This window comes from Lethenteron reissneri, chromosome 31, assembly GCF_015708825.2.
Source record: "Lethenteron reissneri isolate LAM-NWPU_2019-01 chromosome 31, ASM1570882v1, whole genome shotgun sequence".
Lineage (NCBI taxonomy): Eukaryota > Metazoa > Chordata > Hyperoartia > Petromyzontiformes > Petromyzontidae > Lethenteron > Lethenteron reissneri.
Window position 1 is genome coordinate 8,590,069 of NC_083809.1, and position 26,330 is coordinate 8,616,398.

Here is a 26,330-nt window from a genome sequence, read left to right on the forward strand (position 1 = left end):
TCTACTGATCTTAGATGTGTGACACGCTCCCGTGAGATGTCAGAGGATAAGCGGCCGACAATGCGCCTGCTCAATCTTTGACCGTGAGTGACTCTAGTCGTGGTTGAAGTGGTACACGTCGCGAAGACATCAATAGGGGCCACCGTTTCGGATGCCCCCCCCCCCCCCCCCAACATGTCGCCCAAAAAAGTTTTTTGGTTTGGCCATGTTTGTTTGTTGTAGTACAGAGTTAGACTTATGGCCTTAATCTAAGTTGTCTTGTGGTTGTTGTTGTTTGACGTGCATCCCACTGGGATTTGTGCACACAGCGTTGTGTACGGAGATTTTTCTGCAATATTTTGCTGTCTTTTCTTGGATTTTCTGTTTGCACATAGTCACTTTAAGATGTTTTCTCGTTCATGTTTTTGTGTTCTGTTTGTTGCGGTTGCACCCGATTCAAGAACCGAATGGCTCACAGGGCTACACCTAATACATGAACTTGAACTAGACAGGCCTCCTGCTGACCAGGCACGGTCCGCACCAGCGGTGTTCGTGCGGCAGGGATTGCTTTGTACAGAGATCCGGTACCAGTATTGCACTGGAGACTGCACAGTTATGAATAGGCCTAGGCTATGTTTTTTAGGGCGCCACGGTGGCTAGGAAATGTTAACTACCTCGCCTGGTGTGCAGGAGGACGTGGGTTCGATCCCGACCCTGACGCCTGCTGCTGTATATTTGGAGTTTGCGTGTTCTTCGAATGGTTGGGTGGATTTTTCTCCGGGTCCTCCAGTTTTTCCTCCACATTTAGAAACGTGCGTTTAGACTGTTCGGCTGATAAAGTGTCTACGCAATAAGCCACTTCATTGGGATATCATTTGTGGCAAGGTCACTTCTTAAAAAGAGCGACATAGTTCAGTGGGCTTTCCCTGCTCAAATAATAGTTTTTTTCATGATTTCATCGATTAAGTCAGTCCATTGGGCAAATATTGCTCTTAACTATTTTTTTAGAAGAGCCATTGCAGACAGTGTTATTGACGAAAGTGTTGAGTCTATTGTTAATTGTGCTTGTGCACCACTGCCCGATGATTTGTTCATTTTATTCGAGGTCGACTACTCAGGTACCTTTAAAAATAGCCACCCCCGCCCCTCCACATCCCGAAGGCAGGAAACCTCCAACAAAGCCACGCCCGGCGTGACACCGCTGACGATGACGCCTACGTCACCGTGCCCCGCCCATCACCTCCCGTCCAGCGGCACCCGGGAGTATTTCTTCTCCGACTCCTCTCGTGCAATCCGATTGGTCGCCTCACCTGAACGACAACGGGAAGCGTGCACACGAATTGACTTCTTACGTGAGCGGACAGCCCAGACCGAACGACATTATTACCAACCACTGTGCCACTGGATTCCCCAACGCGTTGGTCATAGGACTGCTCATGATGACTCGGACACGTGCGTTCGTGCACACACACAATATGCATATCGCTCAGCCCCAGTGCTCAATTATGAAAGCTTTAATGAGTTGTGTAATAACTATTGTTGGATGTTACATTTCCCTTCATCACGGACCGTACCCTCAGGGAGTAAATATGCAAATGCGTTATTACATGACGACCTGCGTGTGTGAGCGAGTGTGTGTGAGTGTGTATGAGTGAGCGAGTGTGTGAGTGTGTGTGAGTGTGTGAGTGTGCGGTAGTGTAGCGGTTTGCGTGCTGCGCTAAGAACCTGGCGACGCGAGTTCGATTCCTCGCTCACGTCCAACACCCAGTGACGATTATCGGAACCGGTCCTGGGCCTCCTCTAGGTCGACTCAGCCTCAAATGAGTACCTGGTGCAGTGTGTAAACATCGCTACTGGGGAGACAAAGGCGGCCGTGCGTGGTGTTGGCCACCCACCTCCTCGTGTGCCGTCCCGACCTTCATAGGTGCTCGCTAACAGCACTTGCCCCAACAGTCTCTGAAGGCTATACGGGGGGGGGGGGGGGGATCTTTGTCTTTGTAGTGGTTAGTGCGCTGTGCTACGAACCCGACCAACCTCGGCTTGATTCCCAGCCCTGGCAAACGTCGCTGCTGGGGTAATATCAGAACAGATCTTCTGCCTCCCCTCGGCTAAACTCAGCCCTACGCTTGAGCACCTCGTCCTCGGTGTATGCGTCAGCATTGGGGAGACAACAAACGGCGCAGGAATGGTATTGGCCACACCACTCCACCCGTGTTCCGTGCCGTACTTGATAGGCGCTCGCTGTTAGCACTTGTCCCCGACAGCGTGTTAAAGGCTATTACGGGGTCACCTTTATCTATGTGTGTGGAGAGGGGTGGAAAATTCGGTCTGTGTCCTATGATCACAGATACAAGCGAACTTGGGTTTGATTCCTGGCCATAGACGGCTTCGTGAATTCCCTTTCTAGCTCAGCTTGGCCATCACTCAGTACGTGGTGAGTGTGTGAACGTCAACACTGTTGGGGCGTGGAGTCAACGATGGATGTGGGTGCAGCGTGCACAATCGAAATGAAATATATTTCATTTCGCTGCACGTGCGCTGTGATGACAAGATCTGGCTCGTCGTTCGCGTCGCTTGTCTCCTTTGTGTGTGTGTGTGAATATATGAATGGTCACGTCCCACCGGTCCGAGCTGTGATTACTTTGAATCGGACCGCTGGATGCATGCAGCCCTTGCCGAATGGAGCAGGCGCTTTTTTGCCGTCAGTTTAAAAAAAATTTGAATCCCCCATTCGCCCGCTAAGAAAACAGCGGAAGCTATTACCACAGGCACCGTTCTCCATCTGCGTACGGGGGATAAGCAATACGACGATGTGTGAGTGGAGAGCTTTACCTAAATAAGACAAGCAAGTAAAATTGATGCAATTAGCCTTGGGCGTTGTGTTCCTTGAGCCGTTCCACCGTGGAGCTGCTTCGGCCCCGAGATGCTCATTAGAGATGGCGCGTGGCCTCTAAAGCCAAACACAGCGCGAGAGAGACAGAGGGAAAGGATTCAGGTCGCAGGCAATAACCGCGTCTATTTTGCAGGGCAGTGTCAAAACAGTATGACGGTGGTCGGTGTCTAAAGTGATGATCGAGAGGTCGTCATAGCCGGTGTAGTTTATTTAACACGAGGGCTTTCGCGACCAATATGATTCAAAATAAATGTTTTTGGGTTAGATCGCGTGAGGATAAATGTGTCGTAACCCTATTCTGGCAAATCGCCCGATGACGATTGTTGTAATTGCCAGCGAAACGTCGTACTCCGATTGTCAATACTGTGGATTTACTCTCCGACACACCGCTAGGCTGAAATATCAACTAGTTGGCGTTTGTTTACGAGAGAAATCCCTTCCTAATTGGCTGTGTCGGGTGGTGGAGGGCTACGACACATTTATACTTGCGGCATCTAACCCAACAACAACCTTTGTTATGAAGAGCCAGTGTAGTTGATGGCAACCACTTCCTCGCCCTTGATAGACCCCCCGAGATGTGGCTTTTTGCAGCGTCCCACCATCTGGCTTTTAGGCCTTTCCCTTTGGTCACACCGCTGCTCTCTGTGTGCATGTTGGCTACGTGTGTGCAGTGGGATGGATGCTGTGGCGTAGTGACGACAGTATCAGCTCAGGGGGTGCGGCAATCCTGGCAGGTGGGGCGCCAAATATTTGATTTGGTCTCGCACGGTGGCGTCCAGGCGATTAAACATCTCACGGTGGTTGTCAAGTGGGCCCCAACTCGTAGCTTTGGCCACCGAGAGGGGGATGGGGAGGGGGGCAAGGCACCCCCTTCCCCCGTTATGCGACTGGGTGGATGTACATGTCAATGAGTGTGTCAGGAGTGTGCGTGGGTGCACACGCAGCAGTGGCGAGGCTGTAGTCAGCTCGATGCGCTACAGACCCGAGTTCGATTCTCGCTCGATGCTAACAACGGTGGTGAATGTCGGAACTGGTCCTGAACCTCTCCTAGGTCTACGCAGCCTTAAATGGATATCCGGCGTGTACACATTAGCACTGGGGAGACAAAGACGGCCGGGCGTGGTGCTGGCTACACCACCTCTTCGTGCACCACGCGGGCCTTCATCAGTGCTCGCAAACAGCAAACTTGCCCCAAGAGTTTAACACGTAGGCTTTCGCGACCGATATTATTCATAATAAACGTTTTTGGGTTAGATCGTGTTATTTTTAAATGTGTCGTAACCCTCCACCACCCGACACAGCCAATCAGCAAAAAAGTGTCACGTTGATAAATAGTTCACTATTTTAGCCCACCGGTGTGTGGATTCACTCTTCAACACACCGGTGGGCTAAAGTCGTGAACTATTTGCCCCAAAAGCCTGCCTGCTCTACGGGGGACCTTTGTCTTTTGGTTAGCATGTGTGCCAAAGAGTGTGTGTATGTGTGTGAGTGTCCATGCGTATGGGAATAGACAGTTTAACACTTCGTAGGCTTTCGCGACCAACATTATCCATAATAGAGGTTTTTTTTTGGGTTGGACCGCATAAATATGAACACAGGCAACCAATTAATAAGGTTCGTCACGTAAATAAAACATGCCCATTAGTTACACGTTGGTGTGTTGGAGAGTAAATCCCCAAATTGTAAATGTTGTGGCTTTACTCTTGTTGACGTAACAACCCTTACTAATTGGCTGTGTTGGGTGGCGGCGGGTTTAACGACACATTTATATTTACGCGATCCAACCCCCCCCCCCCCCCCCCAAAAAAAAAAACCCTCTATTGTTGGGAATATGCACACACGCATTGGCGGTAGACCGGTAGCAACATCGCACAGCGGTCCTCAAAACACCGCCCGCAAGATTTTCTGACCGGGGTTGCGGATCGCGGGAAAATAAATTAAAAAGAATCGCGACAAAATTAGCTTTTTTTATTTATAGAAAATAGCGCGCACCGCCGGTTTACCGCCGATACGTTCGTATGCGCGTGTCCGGTACACGTGCGCGCATTTGCGCCAACGTGCTCGTGACTGTTCGTGTGACCGTGCGTGTGTCCGCGCGTGTGTCCGCGTGTGTGTCCACGTGTGTGTCCGCGTGTGTGTCCGCGTATGCCTGCATGAGTCCGCGTGTGTGTCCGCGCGTGTATCCGCGTGTGTGTCCACGTGTGTGTCCGCGCGTGTATCCGCGCGTGTGTCCGCGTATGCCTGCATGAGTCCGCGTGTGTGTCCGCGTGTGTGTCCGCGCGTGTGTCCGCGTGTGTGTCCGCGCGTGTGTCCGCGTGTGTGTCCGCGCGTGTGCCGTCAGCAGAAATCACAGTGAGAAACCTCAGCGCAAGCATCTCTGTAGCCTGAACCACCCCGCCCCCCCCCCCACTTCTGTGAAACTGCCTCTGCTTAATTCTCACAGACACTGCAGTTGAGTGCGGGGGGTAGAATACAGAGAGAGTTGGGTGCGATTTGAGGAATGGCTAATTGGTGCTCACGAGACAAAGATCCACCGTATAGCCGTTTGGGGCAAGTGCTGTCAGCGAGCACTATGAAGGCCGGCACGGCACACGAGGGGGTGGGTGGCCAAGCACCACGCCCGGCCGCCTTTGTCTCCCCAGTGGCGATGTTTACACACCGCACCAGCTATTCATTTGAGTTTGAGCCGACCTAGGGGAGGCCCAGGACCGGTTCAAATGATCGCCACTGCCGTGAGCGAGAATCGAACTCGGGAAATCCGTGTTCAAAGTCGCAGCGCGCTATCCGCTTGCACAACCGCTCCCACCGGGATGATGGCAAGCCCAGTTGTGCCAGGGGCGCCTCCGAGGAACGGGGAGAGCCACGGTACAGCAGGACTCCGTCAACTCACTTGGCCGTCAACACAGTTTTAGTTTGTTTATCGCCCAGCTTATGAAACTCTGCCAGACTGCTAAATGACACTGTTCGTGATTGCCGTTGGAAGCCAACGATCCCTTGTGGTCGTTAGGCCCTCTGTGGGTGTGATATAAATCTGACTAATGACCTCACGGCCCACGCTCGTTGTTCACTTTTTGGCAGCGTGGTAGAATTTCTGAGCTTCTTTGTTTAGCATCTCGGGAAAACTTATCGCAATTTAGAGTCTAAATGTGGAGGGGTTTTTTTATATTTAGTTTAGGACTGAAAAGCAGCTGTCCTGCTTTCTCTGGTATTTGAATCCGATCTGCTTGCGAGACGTTCTAGTTAACGCAAATACAAGACCCCCCCGGTATAGCCTTTAAACAGACTGTCGGGGCAAGCGCTGTTTATCGAGCATCTGTGAAGGCAGGTGACGTGGCACGCGAGAGGGAGAGTGGGGTGGGCCGGCGCGCCACGCCCGACCGCCTTTGTCTCCCCAGTGGGCGACATTTACGCATCTCACGCGCCCACGCACGCCCCTCGTCAGTTCGGTGGCCTGCGCACCCAGAATTATTATAATACAAGCACTGGAGGGTGTCCGCTCCAGGTTAATGAGCTTACGTGGCCATGTGTACTCATTAAGGAGCGGAGGGGGGGTATTAATGAGCACTGCCCTCCTGGGTTGCCCAGAGCTACTCAGCTGAAACTACCGCCCCTTGTTTGTTTTATAGAGATCAAGAGGTGAACTCCTTATCCTGCTTCACATGCGTTTAATTAACTTGGAGTTAATTACTGCTGTGGTTGTTGTTGTTGTTGTTGGTTACTTTTGCAAATGTTTGTTTCGAGTGCTTGTATCATCGCTGCTTTGTGCGCCTCGCTGCGAGCACGACCTAGCCAGGCCGCTGGTCAAGTGAGAGGTTTGCCTCCGAACAACATTTCGGAGGCAAACCTCTCACCCTTGACCAGCCAGGCCTCTCACTTCTAGATTCGAAGCTTTCGTGACTGCAAGGATTCATATTCTTAGTTTTTTTTCGGTAAAGTCACGTGGGTAAGAAAATAAAATTAAAATGTTACTTTTATTAATTAAAAAATTTACCTACGTGAATTTACCGAAAAAACCTAAGAATATGGGCCTCTCACCAGCCAGGCCGCTGGTCACGAGTGAGAGGTTTGCCTCCGAACGACGTTTCGGAGGCTGAGTTCGAGTAGAAGATGTACACACACGTCCCCCACCGCCTCCCGAATTGCTGTGTCGAGATATTGTTCTTGTCTTCTTCTAATCCGTTCTAAGCTCTGTGTAAAATGCCCCCCCACCGCTTCCGCGAGCTTAGGCTCGCGTTGCTGCACAGGCGCAAATTGTGTTGAGCGGCGAGGAATATTGAACGGGCGGGTGGGTTCCCGTTGCAGAGACGCAGCGCCAGAGAGCTGAACGGCACGATCGCTTGAAATCGTGGGTCAGCTATCCTTCACACGAGCCCAGTTGCTTTGTTTTGTTTCCTTTTATTCTTCATAATTCCTCCGTTGTAGTTCGCTTACGCTCGTTGTTGCTTTCATGCCGTGAGACGAATGAGACGTGTTGTGTTGAGGGGTCTTGTGGAGTGCAGTGCATCACCCCGCGTCAGAGGGAAGATGGCATTGCGAAACCACTGCGTTCCCCTTCATTTTCCTCCGATCCACACAACCCAGTTACCAGTTGACTTCGTATCCGGCGAGGGCTGCCTCGTATGGGCAACAGATTGGAGTGCACGACGTCGGTTGCTGACTGGGCTGCACGATTGATTCGTATCACTCACCCCAGCCACAACGCTCTGTCATGAATGGCGTAACTCTCACCTCGACTCGTAATCTGATCGTAAAAAAAGAGGAACCTTTTCCCAGAGCTATCGTCAATGGAGAGCAAATGCGAAGAAAGCAGACAGAGTGAGGAAAAGCGTTAGGCTGCAATGTGCACGTGAGCGATACGCGGTGGGTACGATATCCATCCCCTTGGCATTCAGCACCGCACCGTTGATTGACAAAATAACCGACAAATTTAGATTAAACCCATTAAACTCTCTTTCTCTCTCCAGGCGTCACAAACAGCACGCGCGGAGCCACGGGTTCAATACTCAGCTCGAGCGGCAGGCCAATCGCTCTCCTATCCGTCGCGACCGTCGTTTACGCTTCCCTCTCGAACTTCACCCGTCGGATTCCGCCGCCCGTGTTGAGGGCCCGGCCTGCCAGACCGACTGCCGTACCCCATCCATCACGCGGCGTCCAATCGCCACGCCGCGGGTCACAACGACTCGCCCGCTCACCACAGTCTGAGTCGCGACGCTTCCAGCTCCGCGTCTGCCCTTGCGCTCCTCAACTTTTCAATTGCCTCCCCCAATCGTCTATCTCCTTTTCAATGCCCTCCCCCCTTCGCCTCTCTCCTCTTCAATGCCCTCCCCCCATCATCTCTCTCCTTTTCAATGCCCTCCTCCCATCATCTCTCCTCTTCAATGCCCTCCCCCCATCATCTCTCTCCTCTTCAATGCCCTCCCCCCATCATCTCTCTCCTTTTCAATGCCCTCCCCCAATCATCTCTCTCATCTTCAATGCCCTCCCCCCGTCGTCTTTCTCATTTGCCCCGAGCTCATCGATTACCCCTCGCTGTTTGTCACCGGCCGCTTGGCGTGTCGCGTGACCAGGGCACGGTGGTCCAACACCTGAGCCTCTCCCCTCGCGCTCTCACCGTGCCCCGCGTGCCATCGCCACAACGACCACCGATCGAGACGGCGTCCGTGCTATGAAGGCCGCATTTTAACTTGAACAAAGGCGGCGAGCGCGCTCATTCTCAGACGAACGAGGCAGGGGGTCCGCGAGGCGAAAGGCGCGATCACAGAATGATTGCGGCGCCGGTGGGCCGCGTGTAACGGAAGAGTCGACGGTAATGGGTGCAGTGCTGATGTGTGATGATGACGGCAGGGGGAAGCAAAGGCGAAGTCGTTTAAAGTGCCCGGAGGTTGCTGGTGCTGGTGGTGGCTGCTTTACAATTTACATTTAAACCTTCCTCAAATCCCATATCCAGCCTGCCCCTCCCACCCGTACCCAAATCCTCCCACCCAATCGTCACCCGCCTCCCAAACTAAATCGCTCCAATTTTCAAAACACCGATGCCGCTGCGACGCGAAGCGGCCGCGCACCGCGAGTGCTTAAATGGCGCCCCCCGAAGCGCCCCGCTAACCTTCCCCCAGGCCTCGGCTTCTTTCCCCCGATCCGCTTCGCCCCGAGACTCGAAAATGTCGCGGTAAAATTGCCCACGCATCCGTCGTGCGAATGCCAATGTCAGGCGACGCGAGGATCTTCCCCGCGTCCTCGATCCCGCGCGAGGTACACGCGGAGGTCGTCACTGGAGGTGGCGGCCAGCGATGGTCAATCTACTGCTGGATGAAGGCCCTCCCCCCCCCCCCCCCCAGGCTGTCATCATCTCTCACGATCCCGCGGTGTAACAAAAATAATATTTAACGTCGACCTGTAATGCGCCACCACCATCACGGCCGAAGCCGCCCAGAAGTTGCTCGCTCTCGTCGAGATAGGGCGACTCGGAGGTGTGTGGATGAACCACCCGACAGGTTGCGTGGGGATGATGATGATGATGCTCTTCGTGTTTGTGAATCGGGCATTGGGCCAATGTTACACGTCCCACCATTCTGTTTTGGGTGACCACAGTCGCACACTTTAGAGTAGTTGTTGTATTTGCCCGTTTGTGCATCACCAAGTGTCTGCATCATCGCCATCATCATCAGCAGCTGCCGCTGCCATGGGTTTGTGTGCAGATTATGTGGTTCAGGGTTTGTGCCCAGAAGCTACGCAAAAGATCGAAGCCAGGGATATTCTGCGTTGTCGGCTGCTTGACGAGGAGGACGTGTTTGTCACTACCGGTGAACTCAATTCGGCGTTCTAAGCTTCGTCGTCGTCATCATCATCAGGGTTGAAGTGGCATCGTTGAAGGTTCGGCACGGGAGGTCAACCTGAGCTTGCGCCACTTAAATCGATGATGGACATCCGTGGTGATTGATAAGCGCTCACGGGTCCCTACTTCACCAACCTGTACTTGTCCCGTGTGGTGAAGCGTGACCACGTGTTGTCATAGCCGGGAGGTGCTGCCCGTGTGGTGAAGCATGACCACGTGTTGTCATAGCCGGGAGGTGCTGCCCGAGTGGTGAAGCATGACCACGTGTTGTCATAGCCGGGAGGTGCTGCCCGTGTGGTGAGGCATGACCACGTGTCGTCATAGCCGGGAGGTGCTGCCCGTGTGGTGAGGCATGACCACGTGTCGTCATAGCCGGGAGGTGCTGCCCGTGTGGTGAGGCGTGACTACGTGTTGTCATAGCCGGGAGGTGCTGCCCGTGTGGTGAGGCGTGACCACGTGTCGTCATAGCCGGGAGGTGCTGCCCGTGTGGTGAGGCGTGACCACGTGTCGTCATAGCCGGGAGGTGCTGCCCGTGTGGTGAGGCGTGACCACGTGTTGTCATAGCCGGGAGGTGCTGCCCGTGTGGTGAGGCGTGACCACGTGTTGTCATAGCCGGGAGGTGCTGCCCGTGTGGTGAGGCGTGACCACGTGTCGTCATAGCCGGGAGGTGCTGCCCGTGTGGTGAGGCATGACCACGTGTTGTCATAGCCGGGAGGTGCTGCCCGTGTGGTGAGGCATGACCACGTGTCGTCATAGCCGGGAGGTGCTGCCCGTGTGGTGAGGCATGACCACGTGTCGTCATAGCCGGGAGGTGCTGCCCGTGTGGTGAGGCGTGACCACGTGTCGTCATAGCCGGGAGGTGCTGCCCGTGTGGTGAGGCATGACCACGTGTCGTCATAGCCGGGAGGTGCTGCCCGTGTGGTGAGGCATGACCACGTGTCGTCATAGCCGGGAGGTGCTGCCCGTGTGGTGAGGCGTGACCACGTGTCGTCATAGCCGGGAGGTGCTGCCCGTGTGGTGAGGCATGACCACGTGTTGTCATAGCCGGGAGGTGCTGCCCGTGTGGTGAGGCATGACCACGTGTCGTCATAGCCGGGAGGTGCTGCCCGTGTGGTGAGGCATGACCACGTGTCGTCATAGCCGGGAGGTGCTGCCCGTGTGGTGAGGCGTGACCACGTGTCGTCATAGCCGGGAGGTGCTGCCCGTGTGGTGAGGCATGACCACGTGTCGTCATAGCCGGGAGGTGCTGCCCGTGTGGTGAAGCATGACCACGTGTTGTCATAGCCGGGAGGTGCTGCCCGAGTGGTGAAGCATGACCACGTGTTGTCATAGCCGGGAGGTGCTGCCCGTGTGGTGAGGCATGACCACGTGTCGTCATAGCCGGGAGGTGCTGCCCGTGTGGTGAGGCATGACCACGTGTCGTCATAGCCGGGAGGTGCTGCCCGTGTGGTGAGGCGTGACTACGTGTTGTCATAGCCGGGAGGTGCTGCCCGTGTGGTGAGGCGTGACCACGTGTCGTCATAGCCGGGAGGTGCTGCCCGTGTGGTGAGGCATGACCACGTGTCGTCATAGCCGGGAGGTGCTGCCCGTGTGGCACGTGACCTGTAATCCAGCGCTGTGGAGGCAGCAGCGGGGGTTGGTGGGTCGCACGCAGATGATGTGAAGCTCCTTGCCCGTGGGGCGTCGAGGAGGGTACCATAGCCTGGCTCGCCAGGAGCAGACAGAAAGGCAAGGGGACTAATCGCCATCTGTTTCGATCGAAACGGGGATAGAGTGTTTCTCCCTCGCGCACGTGGGTTTTCCCCAGGTGCCCCGGTTCTCTCCCATGTGTGTTAAAAAAACAATCATCATGAAATAGCTGAAAACATCTAAAAAAATAAAAAAAATAAACTGTGCAGCAGCTGGCCTCTTTTGAAGAAGAGTCCTACAACTGTCTTGGATGAATAAGTAAACTATTATTATTGAGTATGTGTCTGCATGGTAGCTAACAGATGGCAGTGCGAAGTGACACCACTTCTCTTTACGCTTTGTGGGGGTTTCTCTCGGTCTCTCAACGTGTCTTCAATCTGCCCAAATCTCATTAATGGCATTAAAAATAAGAATCGGTTTGGCCAATGTCATTAATGAGATATTTACCAGACCATTTTTGCCAGGGGTGTATCAAAGTATAAAAAATAAGAATGTGTTTTTTTTTTTAACCCGTTCCGGCAATTAAACAGGTGTTAAGATATTCAAACACCAAATAAATACGTTTTGCAAGGAATCAAGTCTACATTCACAATACGCACTTGTGGTGGACGTGCAAACAAACATGCCTTGATAATATATGCATTGTCTTTGAAAATTATTGGCCTACACCAAAGGCAGCCTTCTATTTAGCGCCACAGCGCGTGGATTTGCAGCGTTCATTTTCATTTGCTTGCTGGTGACTTTGTGTATTTCATATCGAAATCGCCTCCAGTGCTTTTGCTGCAGGCGGCAATAAAAGTTGTTTAAAAGTCAAAAGTCTATTTGGTGGCCAAACATTCTCCACCAAGAGCCTTCCCGCACGAGTTCTCGAGACTCGGTGAAGCTCCTCCCGGGGTAAACAATTCACTTTGGCAACTCCGCGGGCCTCATCCTAAATTGGCAAAGGAACACACGAAGTGGAATTGGCCAGACGCGTCCAGTTTATACTTGCGGCGAGTCTCTGCGACGTTTGATGTTTTTTCTCTGGTATCATTTGATGTAATAAACTTCCAGAGATGCTCGTGGTATTAAGATGCTGTTATATTATTGTTACTATTACAGTGTTATGGGAACGCAAAGGTTTGAGACTCAGGCTTCTCTCGATGAATACATCAAAGCTGCATTATCCACTCATAAGCAAATGTGGATTTTACTCTGATATTGGCAAAAAAATGTGTCCATGTCTCCATAAATGACCAGCAATGGGGCAAATCACCAAGGCGATTGTCGTTTGGTGCATTTCTTCAACATGGGCCACAGGGTGAGGTGAGGCCCTGCTTCAATGATTAGCTCGCTACTCTACAAACCCGGCGACCCGAGATCGATTCCCACTCACGGCCAGCACCAGCGACGATTGTCTGAACCGGTTCTGGGCCTCCCCTAGATCGACTCAGACATCGCCACTGGGGAGACAAAGGCGGTCGGGTGTAGTTGCTAGCCACCCACCCCCTCGCGTGCCGTGTCGGCTTTCATAGGTTCTCGCTAACAGCACTTGCCCCAACAGTCTGGTCAGTCTTTACAGGTGGATCTTTGTCTTTGTTTTGGTCCGATAGAGCATTCGTATTATAATGATCGTATTACCTGTATTTACACTTGTTATCCCCCCCCCCATCTCCTCCCCTCCGCCCCTCCTCTTTCTCTGCAGACGCCTCGGTACCTCCTATCTGCCTCCTATACCATCTACAACGTGCACACCAGGTGAGGTCTACGCTGCAGGCCCCATAGCGGTGTGTAGGCACAGCAGACCCACACGGTGGCTTTGTGGATGCAGCAAACCACCTCCGACTTGCCGCCCTGTAACACAGGAGACATCCTGCACGTGTGCGTGGGTGGGGGCGCGGTAGTGTAGCGGTTAGCGCCCTGCGATACAAACTCGGCCACCCGATTTCGATCTCCCGCTCATGGCCAACACCAGTGACAATGATCTGATACCGGTCCTGGGTGACTCAGCCTCAAATGAAGTACCTGGCGCAGTGTGTAAGCACCCCCACTAAGGAGATAAAAGCGGACAGGCGTGCCAGAAGTGCTCGCTAACAGCACTTGCCCCAACAGTCTATCAAAGGGATATTTGTCTTTTGGCCAGAATGTGCGTTATGCATGTCTAGACCGGCGTAGTGAACAGTCACAATGTTCTCAAGCAGACAATAATTGAATCCATCACCATTCACGATAGCGTGCCTCCCACACAGTGTATCTCAAGGCGCTCGAGGAAAGGCGTGTTTAGAGATGATTACTCAGCAAGGAAGTGACTGCAGATCAAATAGTTGGGTTTAAAAAAAATACAGCGGAAACAATCATACGCAACAAAAGAGAAGGACAGAATTGAATAGTGAAAAATGTTTCCTCTCTCTCTTTTTTTTTCTACTTCGTTGGATGTATTAATGCACTACCTTTAAATGTGCATCTCCTTTCATCGTAAATTCATGAAAGGAGATAAAGTGTGGCCACATTAATGATATTGCCAGGCATTGCTGTCTCAAAACTTTAGTGGCATAAACATGCCGAGACGACCCGGCCACCTGGTTTTCTCGGCCACTCTGCTACCTGGCCACTCTGCTACCTGGCCACATGATCACCTGACCACTCTGCTACCTGGCCACTCTGCTACCTGGCCACTCTGCTACCTGGCCACATGATCACCTGGCCACTCTGCTACCTGGCCACTCTGCTACCTGATCACTCTGCTACCTGGCCACTCTGCTACCTGGCCACTCTGCTACCTGGCCACTCTGCTACCTGGCCACATGATCACCTGGCCACTCTGCTACCTGGCCACATGATCACCTGGCCACTCTGCTACCTGGCCACTCTGCTTCCTGGCCACTCTGCTACCTGGCCACATGATCACCTGGCCACTCTGCTACCTGGCCACTCTGCTACCTGGCCACATGATCACCTGGCCACCGGGCCACACGATCACCTGGCCACCTGTCGACCTGGCTACCCAGCCACGCGGCTTCTCTTAACAGACTCTGAATCGACTGCCACCATTCGCGTATTGATATCTTGAAATTGTTGTTTAAAATATTTAGTTTCATTTGAATTATTTTACCATTACCCAACCCTGGTGCATTTGCTTTGACGATAGAGGCCTAATTCCAGGGCTTAGTGGAATGAGGTTGCCATCTCTGATGTCCAAAAACATTCGACATTACCATGAGTAGAAAAATATCTCACAGTACCGGAGGAGGGGAGAACCACATGTGAATGCATCGTATTGAGTGGTTTGTCACCATGATTATGATTATCATGACATAACTGACGAAACAAACTGGGACGTTTACTGTCCTGGAAAGACTTGGGAGATTTGTCTCAACAGTTACCTCCTCGGCAAGAGAGTGATGCTGAGAAAACCAGGACAGGTGGCAACCCTAGCGGGTTGGATGCCCTCTCAGAGGCTCTCTTCTTCCTCTGCTGTGCTCCGTCTTTGGCCCGGGCCGCTCCGCTAGTGTTCACCACTCCCGGAGAGACAGAGCCCAGATGAATAATTGCACACCTTTTGTCGTAAATATTTCAAGCTGCAGCCAATTTAGACATTCGGAGTGAATACATACTGACTTTGGAAAGGCGAGAAAGTCAGAAATAAAAAAGGAGAAACATGAAAGGGTTGTTCTGAGAGTGACCTTGGCCAGCAGAGATTGTTTCTCTCTCATCAACTTGGGCAACACTCAAAAAAAGTTCACTTTTTTTACACAACTCTCTTCCCTCCCTCCCTCTCTCTCTCTCTCCTTCTCTCCTCTCTCTCTCGCTTTATCTCTTCGCTTCGGGCCACGAAACAATGTTGCAGAACAAATAGTCGACCCCAAAATCACGTCGTTTGCCCGTTGAACCAAAAGTGATTGGAGACATTACTGGAGCGGATGAATTTTGACTTTGCTGTTGTTGTTTTTATTGTGCCGGGACTTGCCGCCGTGGCGAGCCGCAATGTGTGCGTCCCACCGTTCATTACGCAAAACGAGCAGGACGGCTGAACGCCGAGATTCGTTTCGCACCGCGACCCCTGCCAGGTACTAGCGGCAGTTTCCAGCACACGGGAGCAGCAGTTTCCAGCACACGGGGCTCCGCGGAGGCACGAGTGTTTTGGCATACCTCGACAAAAAAATTCGGGGGCAATTAAATGAAACCTGACAGAAAAATCAAGCTCCCTGACATCCAGTGGGCGCACACTGTTTTATTAACCGTAGCGATATCACAGTCCTGCCCTTCTCAATGGACGTTATCACGTTAATCAAATCTGTGATTGGCAGGTGTGAATGCGTTTGATCCCTGGGCTTCCGTGTGTGCAGCTGAGAGGTAGCGGCATTGCACGGGGTGGTGCATCAGGCAGTGAACGGCGGTTCCTGCAACCCGTGCTGAATTCCTGGTCAATCGCCCGCACAGCGTTGTGCGGTCATTAGCGATTGGGCCGAGCTGAGACCGTCACCGACGCATTCCATTTGAGAAGCCAAGTACAGCGGTTCGCGCTCTGCACTATGCACCCGGCTTTCCCGAATTCGAGTCCTGGTCACGGCTGACATTGGTGGCGAGTGATACCGGACCCTCTGTCCTCATCTTTACCAACCTGGGCAACTCTGGCACATGGTGCCTGGGTGCAGTTGCAGCGCCTACACACTCGATGGCTGCTGCTTTACTCAACAGCCGATGAGGCTGAATTGCAGAAAGTCGTGTTGTTTGCATGTGTGTCTTTGTCCAGTCGTGCGGGGGGAGCAGTGGCGCAGTGGTTAACGCACTGCGTCACGAACCCGGCGACCCGAGTTTATTTCCCGCTCACGGCCAACACCGGTAACGATTGTCTGAACCACCGGTCCTGGGCCTCCCCTAGGTCGACTCAGTCTCAAATGAGTACCCGGTGCGGTGTGTAAACAACAGCACTCGGGAGACAAAGGCACACGGAACCTGATGCTGACCACCCACCCCCTCGTGTGCTGCGCCATCCTTCATAGGTGCTCGCTAACAGCACTTTCCCCCAAGAGTCTGTTAAGGCCGTGCGGTTGGGGGATCTCTGTCCCCGTCTCTGTTCCAGGGAACTGCATGAGCTGAAGGTTCCTGGAGGCTCGGAGGGCTCCCTGCAGTTCGCCGGCTGGGGCACACGCGGACAGCAACTCGTGAGTCCGCGACGAACAAACACCGCGAATAATAATGAGTACACGGTGTCCATAAAGGAGTCGCCCGTTATTTATTTTTTAAAAAGGCGGTATTGGCGCAGCCCTGCAATTGCTTGCTCACGCCGCTTGCTGGTGCAAGGGAGTGTTTGACCTAACGGGAATAAAATGTAACAACATCGCTGGAGGGAGTATTTGGCCGAAAGCGAATTCAATGTAACAACATCGTCCTACACACACATTGTACGTCGTGCTCCTTTAAAGCAATACGCAAAGATTCTGAGTTGGATTGTGAAACGTCACTATTTGAAAGATGTCTAATTCATTATATGAGTATGGATTCATTAATTGACACAAGCTTCATCATGGGAAGAGCAGACAGTCACTAATCACGCAATCCCTGCTACGATTTCACCGTTATTTAGGCACGTAACAAGGTGTCGACTGTGAACTAACATTAGTTATTGCACTCACATCGAGTCCGCTGTGTGAGAATCATTCATTTACAATCCACACGCATTGCATGCACAGCTCTAAACAAATTAATCCGAAGGCGAAAATAAAAGGTAAACAATACGTTGTAAAAAGAACATTATTTTTTATTCACATCGCAGCCACACGTTGTAATGATTCTTCAAATAGATGTGTTTTGTTTAACCCGTCGCATTGATCAAATATTTCTCATTTATTAGATTCTGACTAGCACTGTGACCTTAAAAGTTAATATCTCTCTATATAGGAGACGTTTCAGGTAATGGCCCTTCTTCATGGCACATGTGCTCAGCCCATTGCCCTAAACGTTACGTATCGTACATTTGACTTTTAACGGCGACACAATTAAATTGACGATTTGTGTTGAGTTGTTGTTATTTTCGTTCGTTGTGATTGTGCACCACTTGCCAACGTAGCAGCAGCAGCATCACCGAATCATCTTTGTCCAGATGGAGGAACGAATAGCTAGGCGCCTAAATATTCGCATTTTCCTTCAGCGTAATGTGCGGTTCATGTAAATCGTGAAGGGCATCAGCGGCATGCCCAGGAGAGGGGATGGCCAAGGAGCAGAGATCACTGCCAAATTCCTGTAGCTCAGTCGCACGTTGCAGACCTTGTTCGTCTCGTTTCCTCCCTTTGGTTTGCATTCCGCACTCGTTTTTAAAAGGTGACGTGTGATCGCACATCCGCGTGTCATCATAATCATCATCACCGTCTTCGCTTTGAAATCTAAACCAGTGGAAATAAACTTCGGCAAATCGAGCTCCATCTATCCTCCAGTCAACGATACCGCCTGTCCACCCGTATCGGACACGCTTCACACCGCAGCAAGTCGATCGGCAGGTCACCTCGTGGCGGGGTAAAGTGTGGGTGACTCCCACCTCTGCTTCCAAGACGAACTGGCCAGCGTGGAAGAGTAGGCCAAAAACACCATCCAGAGGAATCCTCTCTAGACCTCCCGGCAGGTTGAAGCCCCTTCCGCCAAGCAGTTGCAGGGCTGAGCCTTTATCATTTTAAAACATACCATCTGTGTTTGTTGACCTTTTACCTGTTATCAGCATTCGCTGTATCCCGATGCCCCTAAGCATGCATGAGTGTGAAGAGATAAGGTTTGCCTGTAGACGGTCAGATATCGCCGTCTAAACACACACATGCACAGATGAATGCGATCATCGCAAGAGATACGGTGGCCTGTAGCGGGTGCAGTGGTGGGAACCCGTCCATACACTGCGCTGTGAACCCTGGTGACCTGAGTTTGATTCCCAGCACTGGCACACCATCACTGCTGCGCAATTAGCAGAGCCAGTCCAGGCCACTCCTTGTCGCCACGTCGCACTGACCTGCACGGTGAGGTATGGTCAAACGAAACACGTAACCGAAATAGTGTTGGGAGGCTTTCCGATTGAAAGTTCAGCACTTGCAATGAATCGCTCTTTGCCCCTGTTGGCAGAAGGTCCTCCAATATAGTGAGCTCTGGAGATACCCTCGAGAGGGGAGTTGGCTTACTCTTCCATGTTGGCCAAATTTATTGGAAGAGGAGCAAGTGCTCGTGCCTTGCATGCATGCATGTGTAGTGAGTCCGCAGACGTACTCTTGGAGGCAACACATGTATTTAACACCAACACACGGGGTAACTACCCCTTAACAGAATAACAACCTATGGTGGTGACCACCAGGCTAACTACACTAGTTACAATGTAACTGCTAATCCACACCGGGACCACAGCTCGGGTCCAGGTCCACGTGTTGGAGACTCGGTAGAACGTAGGACGGAGACAAAGGTTTCTTCAGGATGAACAACGCCGGTGCCCTCTGGGGGACCCGGCCTATATCCACTGCGGCGTGGCTGGCTCTGCCCTTGGCCACGCCCACCTTCCAGAACCCTCGAGCAGGATCTGGACCCCGACCACGTGACCACCCCTAGCCCCCCACTTGGGGCCCCTTTGTAGACTTAACCGGTCACGTGTCACTCTCGGGTCAACCAGAGTTCCACGGCCTTGAGTAACCCCGGCACTCCCACACCCTATCCTGTAGGGGCTGGCACTGCACGCCAAGCGTGGTGCCACCCAGCGCTATCAATCAGCACTCACCGAACCCCTCTAGGGCTGCTACTACACCCACACCCTCGTGGTGTCCGCGGTATCGTTACACCGCACGCCGTGCCTCTCCCGGGCCGGCACAGTGACGTCTCGCGATGTCACTGCACGTGCATGTTGAACTGATGTCGCATCGTACGTAGCCGACCGTACTCATCGGAGGTGCGGGGTAAGGACAACAAACTGAACGCAAAAAAAAAGCACTTCTACCCCAGCACACACGCGTGGCCTGCCGATCGGCGAACTGCGATGAGCCCATTTACACCACAGCTGGTTTGGCAGAGGGGTGGTGCGTGCGGGGAGAGGTGGGGGGGAGATGGGTGGGGGGGAGAGGGGTGGGGGGGGGGAGAGGTGGGGAGAGAGGGGGGAGATTAAAGTAAGTTGCGCCCACTGATTCAACCGCCGCGCCGTGGAGATCAAAACGGCGACCTGTGGAGGACAATATCCAGCGTGCTCGCCATTGTAAATGGCCAGCATCTCCCTGCCGGTATCTCAACATGTCAGTCGCACGGCTTCTATGTCGTCAAAATAGCCGTGCCCCGATGAATCCAGGGCGAAAGGAATCCGATGGGCCTTTTAAACAGAATCTAAATGTTATACCACGCCCTCCCCCCCCCCCTCCGAGGTGTGTACGGATTATTTTTCCCCCATAATAAATATAAATGGCCGTCACCGCGATTGGGGGGGGGGGCTCGCTGTCCGAACGCGCCACCCCCCGGTCAGAGCACCAATGCGGCCAACGCTGGGCGCCTTGCTGGCCAATCTGGCGAGCGAGTTGATGATGGTGATGATGTTGATGATGGTGATGATGCTGATGGTGGTGATGATGTTGATGGTGATGATGTTGATGATGTTGATGATGGTGATGATGGTGATGATGGTCTATGGGCGGCCTCGTGGCCCAGGCCGAGTCTCATCCGTAACGCGACGAGTTGCACGCGCCACGAATCAAGTTTGGTTTTTGAGCTTGACGAATTCAACGTCTCTGGGACGTTTGCACGCTGGATTCGACCGACGTTTAGCAAGGCGCGTAAAAGTGCGTGTCCTACACCTCCGATTATCACGGTTGGCTACGTACGGTGCGAAAGAAGTTCAGCGTACGTTCCCGGTACGGACAAATAGGCCGATTGCAGTGGCTTCAGATGTAGCTCTGTGACGTCATCTTCCATTGCCGTTCTCCCTGCTCATGCACTAAGACCTCCACACATCGTTGAGTTTATATAACATTCGGTTTGTTTCTTAATTCAGCATACTTCAGCTCTGATGAGTAACAATTTCAGATCGATTGCCATATCCCAAAACCAGAATTTGCATGGCAGATTTAAAAAAAAACTGGATCAGAGGCAATCGAAGAGGTTTCAAAAGTAGCTCTATGCTGCCGCCTTTTTTCACAAGGTGATGCACCGCTTTCTGCACTTGAGGGTGTGGGTGGGATGAAGGGTGGGGGGTGGAGAAGGGAGAGTCCAGGACTGGTTGAGACACCACTCACCGCTGATGTTAGCCGCAGCTGGGGAATCGGAGACCACTGCACTACCGATCCCACCCAAGTCGACTATGTCGTTGTTGTTGTTGTGTGCCAACATCTCTCTGGCGGCAGGTGTACATTTACAAGAACAACATCTACTACCAGCACAACGTGCGCAGCCCGGCCATCCCTCTCACCACCTCCGGCAAGGAGGTCTCCGTCTACAATGGCATCACAGACTGGCTGTATGGCGGTGAGCACCGCACACACTCACCGCAACACTCACCGCGCACCCTCACCACACACACTCACCACACTCACCGCACGCACTCACCGCACGCACTCACTGCACACACTCACCGCACACACTCACCGCACGCACTCACCACACACACTCACCACACTCACCGCACGCACTCACCGCACGCACTCACCGCACACACTCACTGCACAGACTCACCGCACACACTCACCACACACACTCACCGCACGCACTCACCGTGCACACTCACCACACACACTCACCGCACATACTCACCATGCACACTCACTACACCACACTCACCGCACACACTCACCGCACACACTCACCGCACCACACTCACCGCACACACTCACCGCACACACTCACCACACACACTCACCGCACACACTCACCTCACGCACTCACCGTGCACACTCACCACACACACTCACCGCACGCACTGACCGTGCACACTCATTACACACACTCACCGCACGCACTGACCGTGCACACTCACTACATACACTCACCGCACGCACTCACCACACACACTCACCGCATGCACTCACCGCACGCACTCACCACACAGACTCACCGCACACACTCACCGCACACACTCACCTCACACACTCACCACGCACCCTCACCACACACACTCACCGCACACACTCACCGCGCACACTCACCACACACCACCAGCAGTGAACACCACACACGCCATAAGTGTTGACGAACCAAAGTGGGGATCACACAATACCGCCGTGTGGACTTCAGTGCCGCACACTTCACACCGCCACAATATTACCGCTTGTGCTCCAGAACATTGTTCGTGACAGAGGGGGGCCCAGTAGCGAGGGGGTCAATTCCCCCCCCGCCCCCCCCCCCCCCCATAGCTAGCGGGCATTCTCTTGACCGGTGGCTCTTCTCACACGTGTCGTACATGCCTGCTTGTGGGCCAGCCTCACCCCTTACACAGGCGAACTGCAGGTAATTAATGAAAGCCATCGTGATTCATTTATAATCATACGACTAATATTCATGGTTTATATCCTCAGCAGGGCAACTATTCTTGACCCCACCCCCGACCCCCCTGAGGCCTGAATATGCGTCATGATCAAAGTAAAACGCTATCCAGAAGCTTTTGTGCGATAATAATAATATTCGAGTGGTAGATGTGCCAGACGCGTGGCTCATGAAGGGCCACGCACCGTATAAACCTCTCGAGCACTGAGCCATCATCGCTGAAAATCCCGAGTTTGAATCTGGGTTGCAAGTCCCAGTGATTAAACCACCGCTTCACTGTAAAATTCCGCGTACTGTATCGGCTCAAGAAAGTAGTTCGCGTTATAACGGTGCGCGTTATAACGGTACACGTTCCATGTTGTTCAAAAAGTGCTATGAGTTTGATGATCCTGCTCGCAACGAATAACAATGGTGAATATTTGAACTGGTCCTGGGCCTCTCCTAGGTCGACTCAGTCCTTAAACAAGTACCCGGTGCGGTGTATAGACATCAGCACTGGGGGGACGAAGGCGGCCGGGCATGGTGCTGGCCACCCGCCCCCCTCGCGTGCCATGCCAGCCTTCATATGTGCTACTCGCTAATAGCACTTGCCCCAACACTGTGTTAGAGGCTAGAATGGTGCTGCTACCTTTATCTTAGGCGTGTGTGACGCGTACGTGTGACGCGTAGGTGTCACGTGCGTGCGTGTCGCGTGCGCGTCTATTGCGTGTGTGTCACGCGTGTCACGTGCGCGTGCGTGTCACGCGACCCAGACGAGATCCTGCACTCCCACGTGGCTCACTGGTGGTCACCGGACGGCGCCCGCCTGGCGTTCGCCGAGATCGACGACTCCAGCGTGGCGACGACGGAGATCCCGCAGTACACGGGGACACTGTACCCGGCGCCGCGCCACCACCCCTACCCCAAGGTGGGCAAAGCCTCGGCTTCCCTCCGGCGCCCAAGTCGGAGATGTTGGGGGGTGGTGGGGGCGCAAGACATGGTCACGCTCTCGTCTCGTTGCCGCATGCCTTTGTTCGACACAAGGGTGGTGGCAGGGTCTCTCCCCCACCAGAGAGAACACTGGGGAGACGCTCTCGAGAGGGCACGTGGCCTCGCGGTCACAGCACGTCGGGACCTCGAATGCCGATCGACCCCCGGGTCCCACAGCCTCTGTCCACCCATCGGTAACGATGGGCGACACCACAGTTGGCCAGTTTTGCCCGTCATACAACAGCGACAGGGCGAATGACAATTACGTGATGTAAATGTTTCCCGATTCACGATTTCGTGGATAATCCACTTAGTGGTAGCAAATAAGTGCTTCATTCCACAGGTAGACGATGATGAATAGTGCGCATCACGGCAACGACGCCAGCTTCACAAAGTGGCCAGAAAGGCACAATCTGGGGGGAAGGGGGGGGGGATAGGGGTGTGTGGAGGCCTTGAATCTAAACGGGCTGCCCACTCCGCCATGTAAACTGGTGAGCGGTGAAGGTTCGGTGAAGTCACGTAGAATGGAAATAATAAAATAATAAAATTAAACATAATAAAATATTATTTCCATTCTACGTGACTTTACCGAAAGAACCACGAAGACGAATCCCTGCAGTCACGAAAGCTTTAAATCGAAATTTAAGGTTCGGTGAGTTGATGACTGGTGAGTGGTGAGTGCCGTCGGTTACGAAAGATGACAGTGGCGCAGCGGTGCCTTGTAGGTGCGAGCGGGCGGGTGCGGTCTCGCCAGCGCGCTCGCGAACACAGGTGGAAACCATGAAACGTGTCAGAATCTCTGAAACGGACATGGGGGCAGCTGGGGAGAAAAACTGAATTTGACAAAAGTGGAAAATAATCTGGCGCAGTCGTGCAGAGCGAAACAAAACCGCGATTATGTTGTTACATAAGAGGCAGGATAGAAAAGTGTGATAACTCTGGGGGAATGAGTTTATTGAGCATTCCACAAGAGGTGTTTAGTGTTCCGCTGAATAGGATATATAAAAACACACGCGCGGATAGAAGTGCACTTAAGGGAAAACACACATGTAGGCTTAGAGTGCGGAGGCGTCGGAGCTATGAGGTTTTTACTTTCAAATGAGGTAGAAGAGCTGGTAAGATGCGGATGTGCTTGGAGTTGTTACTTTTTTTCATATCGAAGTAGTCGTAATAATAACAATAGTTTTGTTTAGCCGAGCAAGCCTCGCTGAGTGTCAAGACACTTTTTTTTGTCTGGATCGGATAAAATGCAAAGATAAAAGTGCAGCCCTGCAATTCATTTGTTTACGTCACTGCTGTCAGAAAGGGGCTGCACTGTAGGGTATTTGGCCTACTCAGCCACGCCAAAAGAGATGCCACGAAAGAGACGGGGAGTGCTGACACTTTGCCCCACCACGCATGCAACCTGTCGATCGTCTATGCAGGAAGTGTGCCCCATTTTCTGCTGCTGGGTGGACAGAGGCAGGTGAGTTTTGAGAAACTCGCAGCATTTGTTTAAAATGCTCTGCCAGGAAATGTGAGCTATTCCTCGATTAGGATATTTGGCAAATTCCGTAAATGAGTGTTTGGCTCGTGATTCACATGGAGAGATGGGGTGATGGAAACTGGGTATGAAATTAAATAAATAAAAACAATAAAAAGTGATTTCCACTGTAACAAGCATGGCGTATGTCCACTCATCTCTTCTTTCACGTCTCCACATTCCCTTGGCTGGGCCAAGTTAATCCCGTGATTGACTTCCCAAAAACTGGTACTTATTTGATCAACCTTGGATCGATGGGCGGCTACGTTGACCTCTGACCCGGAGACAAGCGGGAAAGTGTTTGCTTTAACCGCTGCGTCACGCGACTGAATTGTCGCTGTAATGCACAGCCATTGTCAATCCACTGCTTGATTAATGCCCCCCCCCCCCCCATGGCTTGGCAATCGGGGGGGGGGGGTTATTTCACCATAATTAATGAGGGTCGTTTCGCCATATTTCAACATCCCTAAGTCACGATTTAAAGCTTTCGTGACTGCAGGGATTCATCTTCTTGTTTCTTTCGGTAAAGTCACGTAGAAGGGAAATAATAAAATAATACAAATAAAGCATAATAAAATACAATTCTCACGACGTTTCGGCCACAACGCAAGCAGCCGTCCTCAGGTGAAGAACAGGTCTGTCGGAAAGACAGACGGCTGCTTGCGTTGTGGCCGAAACGTCGTGAGAATTATTTTATTATGTTTTATTTTTAATTTTTTCCTTTTTACGTGACTTTACCGAAAGAACCAAGAAGATGAATCCCTAAGTCAGTCTTGATTTAAAGCTTTCGTGACTGCAGGAATCCATACCTTCTGGTTCTTTCGGACAAGTCAGGTAGATAGAAAACATAATAAAAGAAAACACGACGTTTCGGTCTGCTGTTGTGGCTTTATATTGGCACGGGAGGGGGGGGGGGGAAGGGGGGGGAAGGAGTTTTATCGAGTCCCGTGCCGATATAAAGCCACAACAGCAGATGGTTTTCTCACCTGGAGACGGACGCTTGTGTTGCGACCGAAATGTCGTGTTTTCTTCTATTATTTTTTCTATCTACGTGACTTTACCGAAAGAACCAGAGAGCATCCTTAAGTCACTACGGCCTGGTTAAGCGGGGCCCGTCTCAAAGGATCAGTTCGGATGATCGAACTCGGGTTGCCGCGTTCTTAAGACGGTGCGCTAAGCACTGCACCACCACCACCCCCCCCCCCCCCCCCCATTGCACTCCGGGTCAAATGGGCCAATTGCTTAGGGACGTGTGTGATGGAATTCCAGCTTGCGCGCGCGCGTGTGCGTGTGTGGTTAGAAGCAGATACATTGGAATGGATCGACATCAAGGCCAGTTGTTCGGCTGGCGTGTGTGTATTTTTTTGTGTCACCCACTTTTATTCAACATCGGGCGCAACTCCAGTTGCGCGCTCATTAATGAGCGGCCTTGGAGAGGGCAGTAGAGGCAGTGGGACAAAAACGACTTATCGACCGCTCATTTTGAACTCGATAAAAAAAAGACCCGTAGCACGCGAATGATGCTGCATTGCTTGCTCACTACACCGTGACCTCGGCTGGGGGGCGTCCCAGCCCGTGGTGAGTCTGTCGCCGCTGAGGCCGCCTAGCCTGGCTTTTCCCCACGATCGTGCTCCTGTTGAGGCAGCTGTCACGTGAAATGTGCAAGTATTTCGCTGGCATTCAAAGTCGCCGGTTTTCTATTGCGCATGATAATACCATCCATAATACGGTTTAACGACACCTTTATATTTACACGCACGATCTAAGCGAAAAAAAAACTTTTTATGGATATTGGGTCGGGAAAACCTACGTGTTACACGTAATAATAATAATGACACACCACTAAAGAGAATACGTTTGCGCGTAGATCCACCCCTCCCTTTCGGGAGACTGTGAGTTTGTCTTCTTCCCATGTCTTCGGTTTTGTTTGTCCATCAGAGGTGGCAGCGATCACCTGGTGGCTTGAAGTGAGATTTCCAAAAACG

The 26,330-nt window shown here is 52.4% G+C and overlaps 1 protein-coding gene across 1 annotated transcript in view; it reads left to right on the forward strand.

The window, feature by feature from the left end:
- The window catches only part of LOC133349755 (inactive dipeptidyl peptidase 10-like), a 541,620-nt gene that overhangs the window by 424,664 nt on the left and 90,626 nt on the right, over positions 1 to 26,330 (forward strand). The window contains exons 6-9 of the mRNA XM_061563474.1: positions 13,078 to 13,130; positions 16,456 to 16,537; positions 20,720 to 20,840; positions 22,607 to 22,761. Coding sequence (XP_061419458.1) covers positions 13,078 to 13,130; positions 16,456 to 16,537; positions 20,720 to 20,840; positions 22,607 to 22,761 — 411 coding nt within the window. The remainder of the gene's footprint in view (positions 1 to 13,077; positions 13,131 to 16,455; positions 16,538 to 20,719; positions 20,841 to 22,606; positions 22,762 to 26,330) is intronic.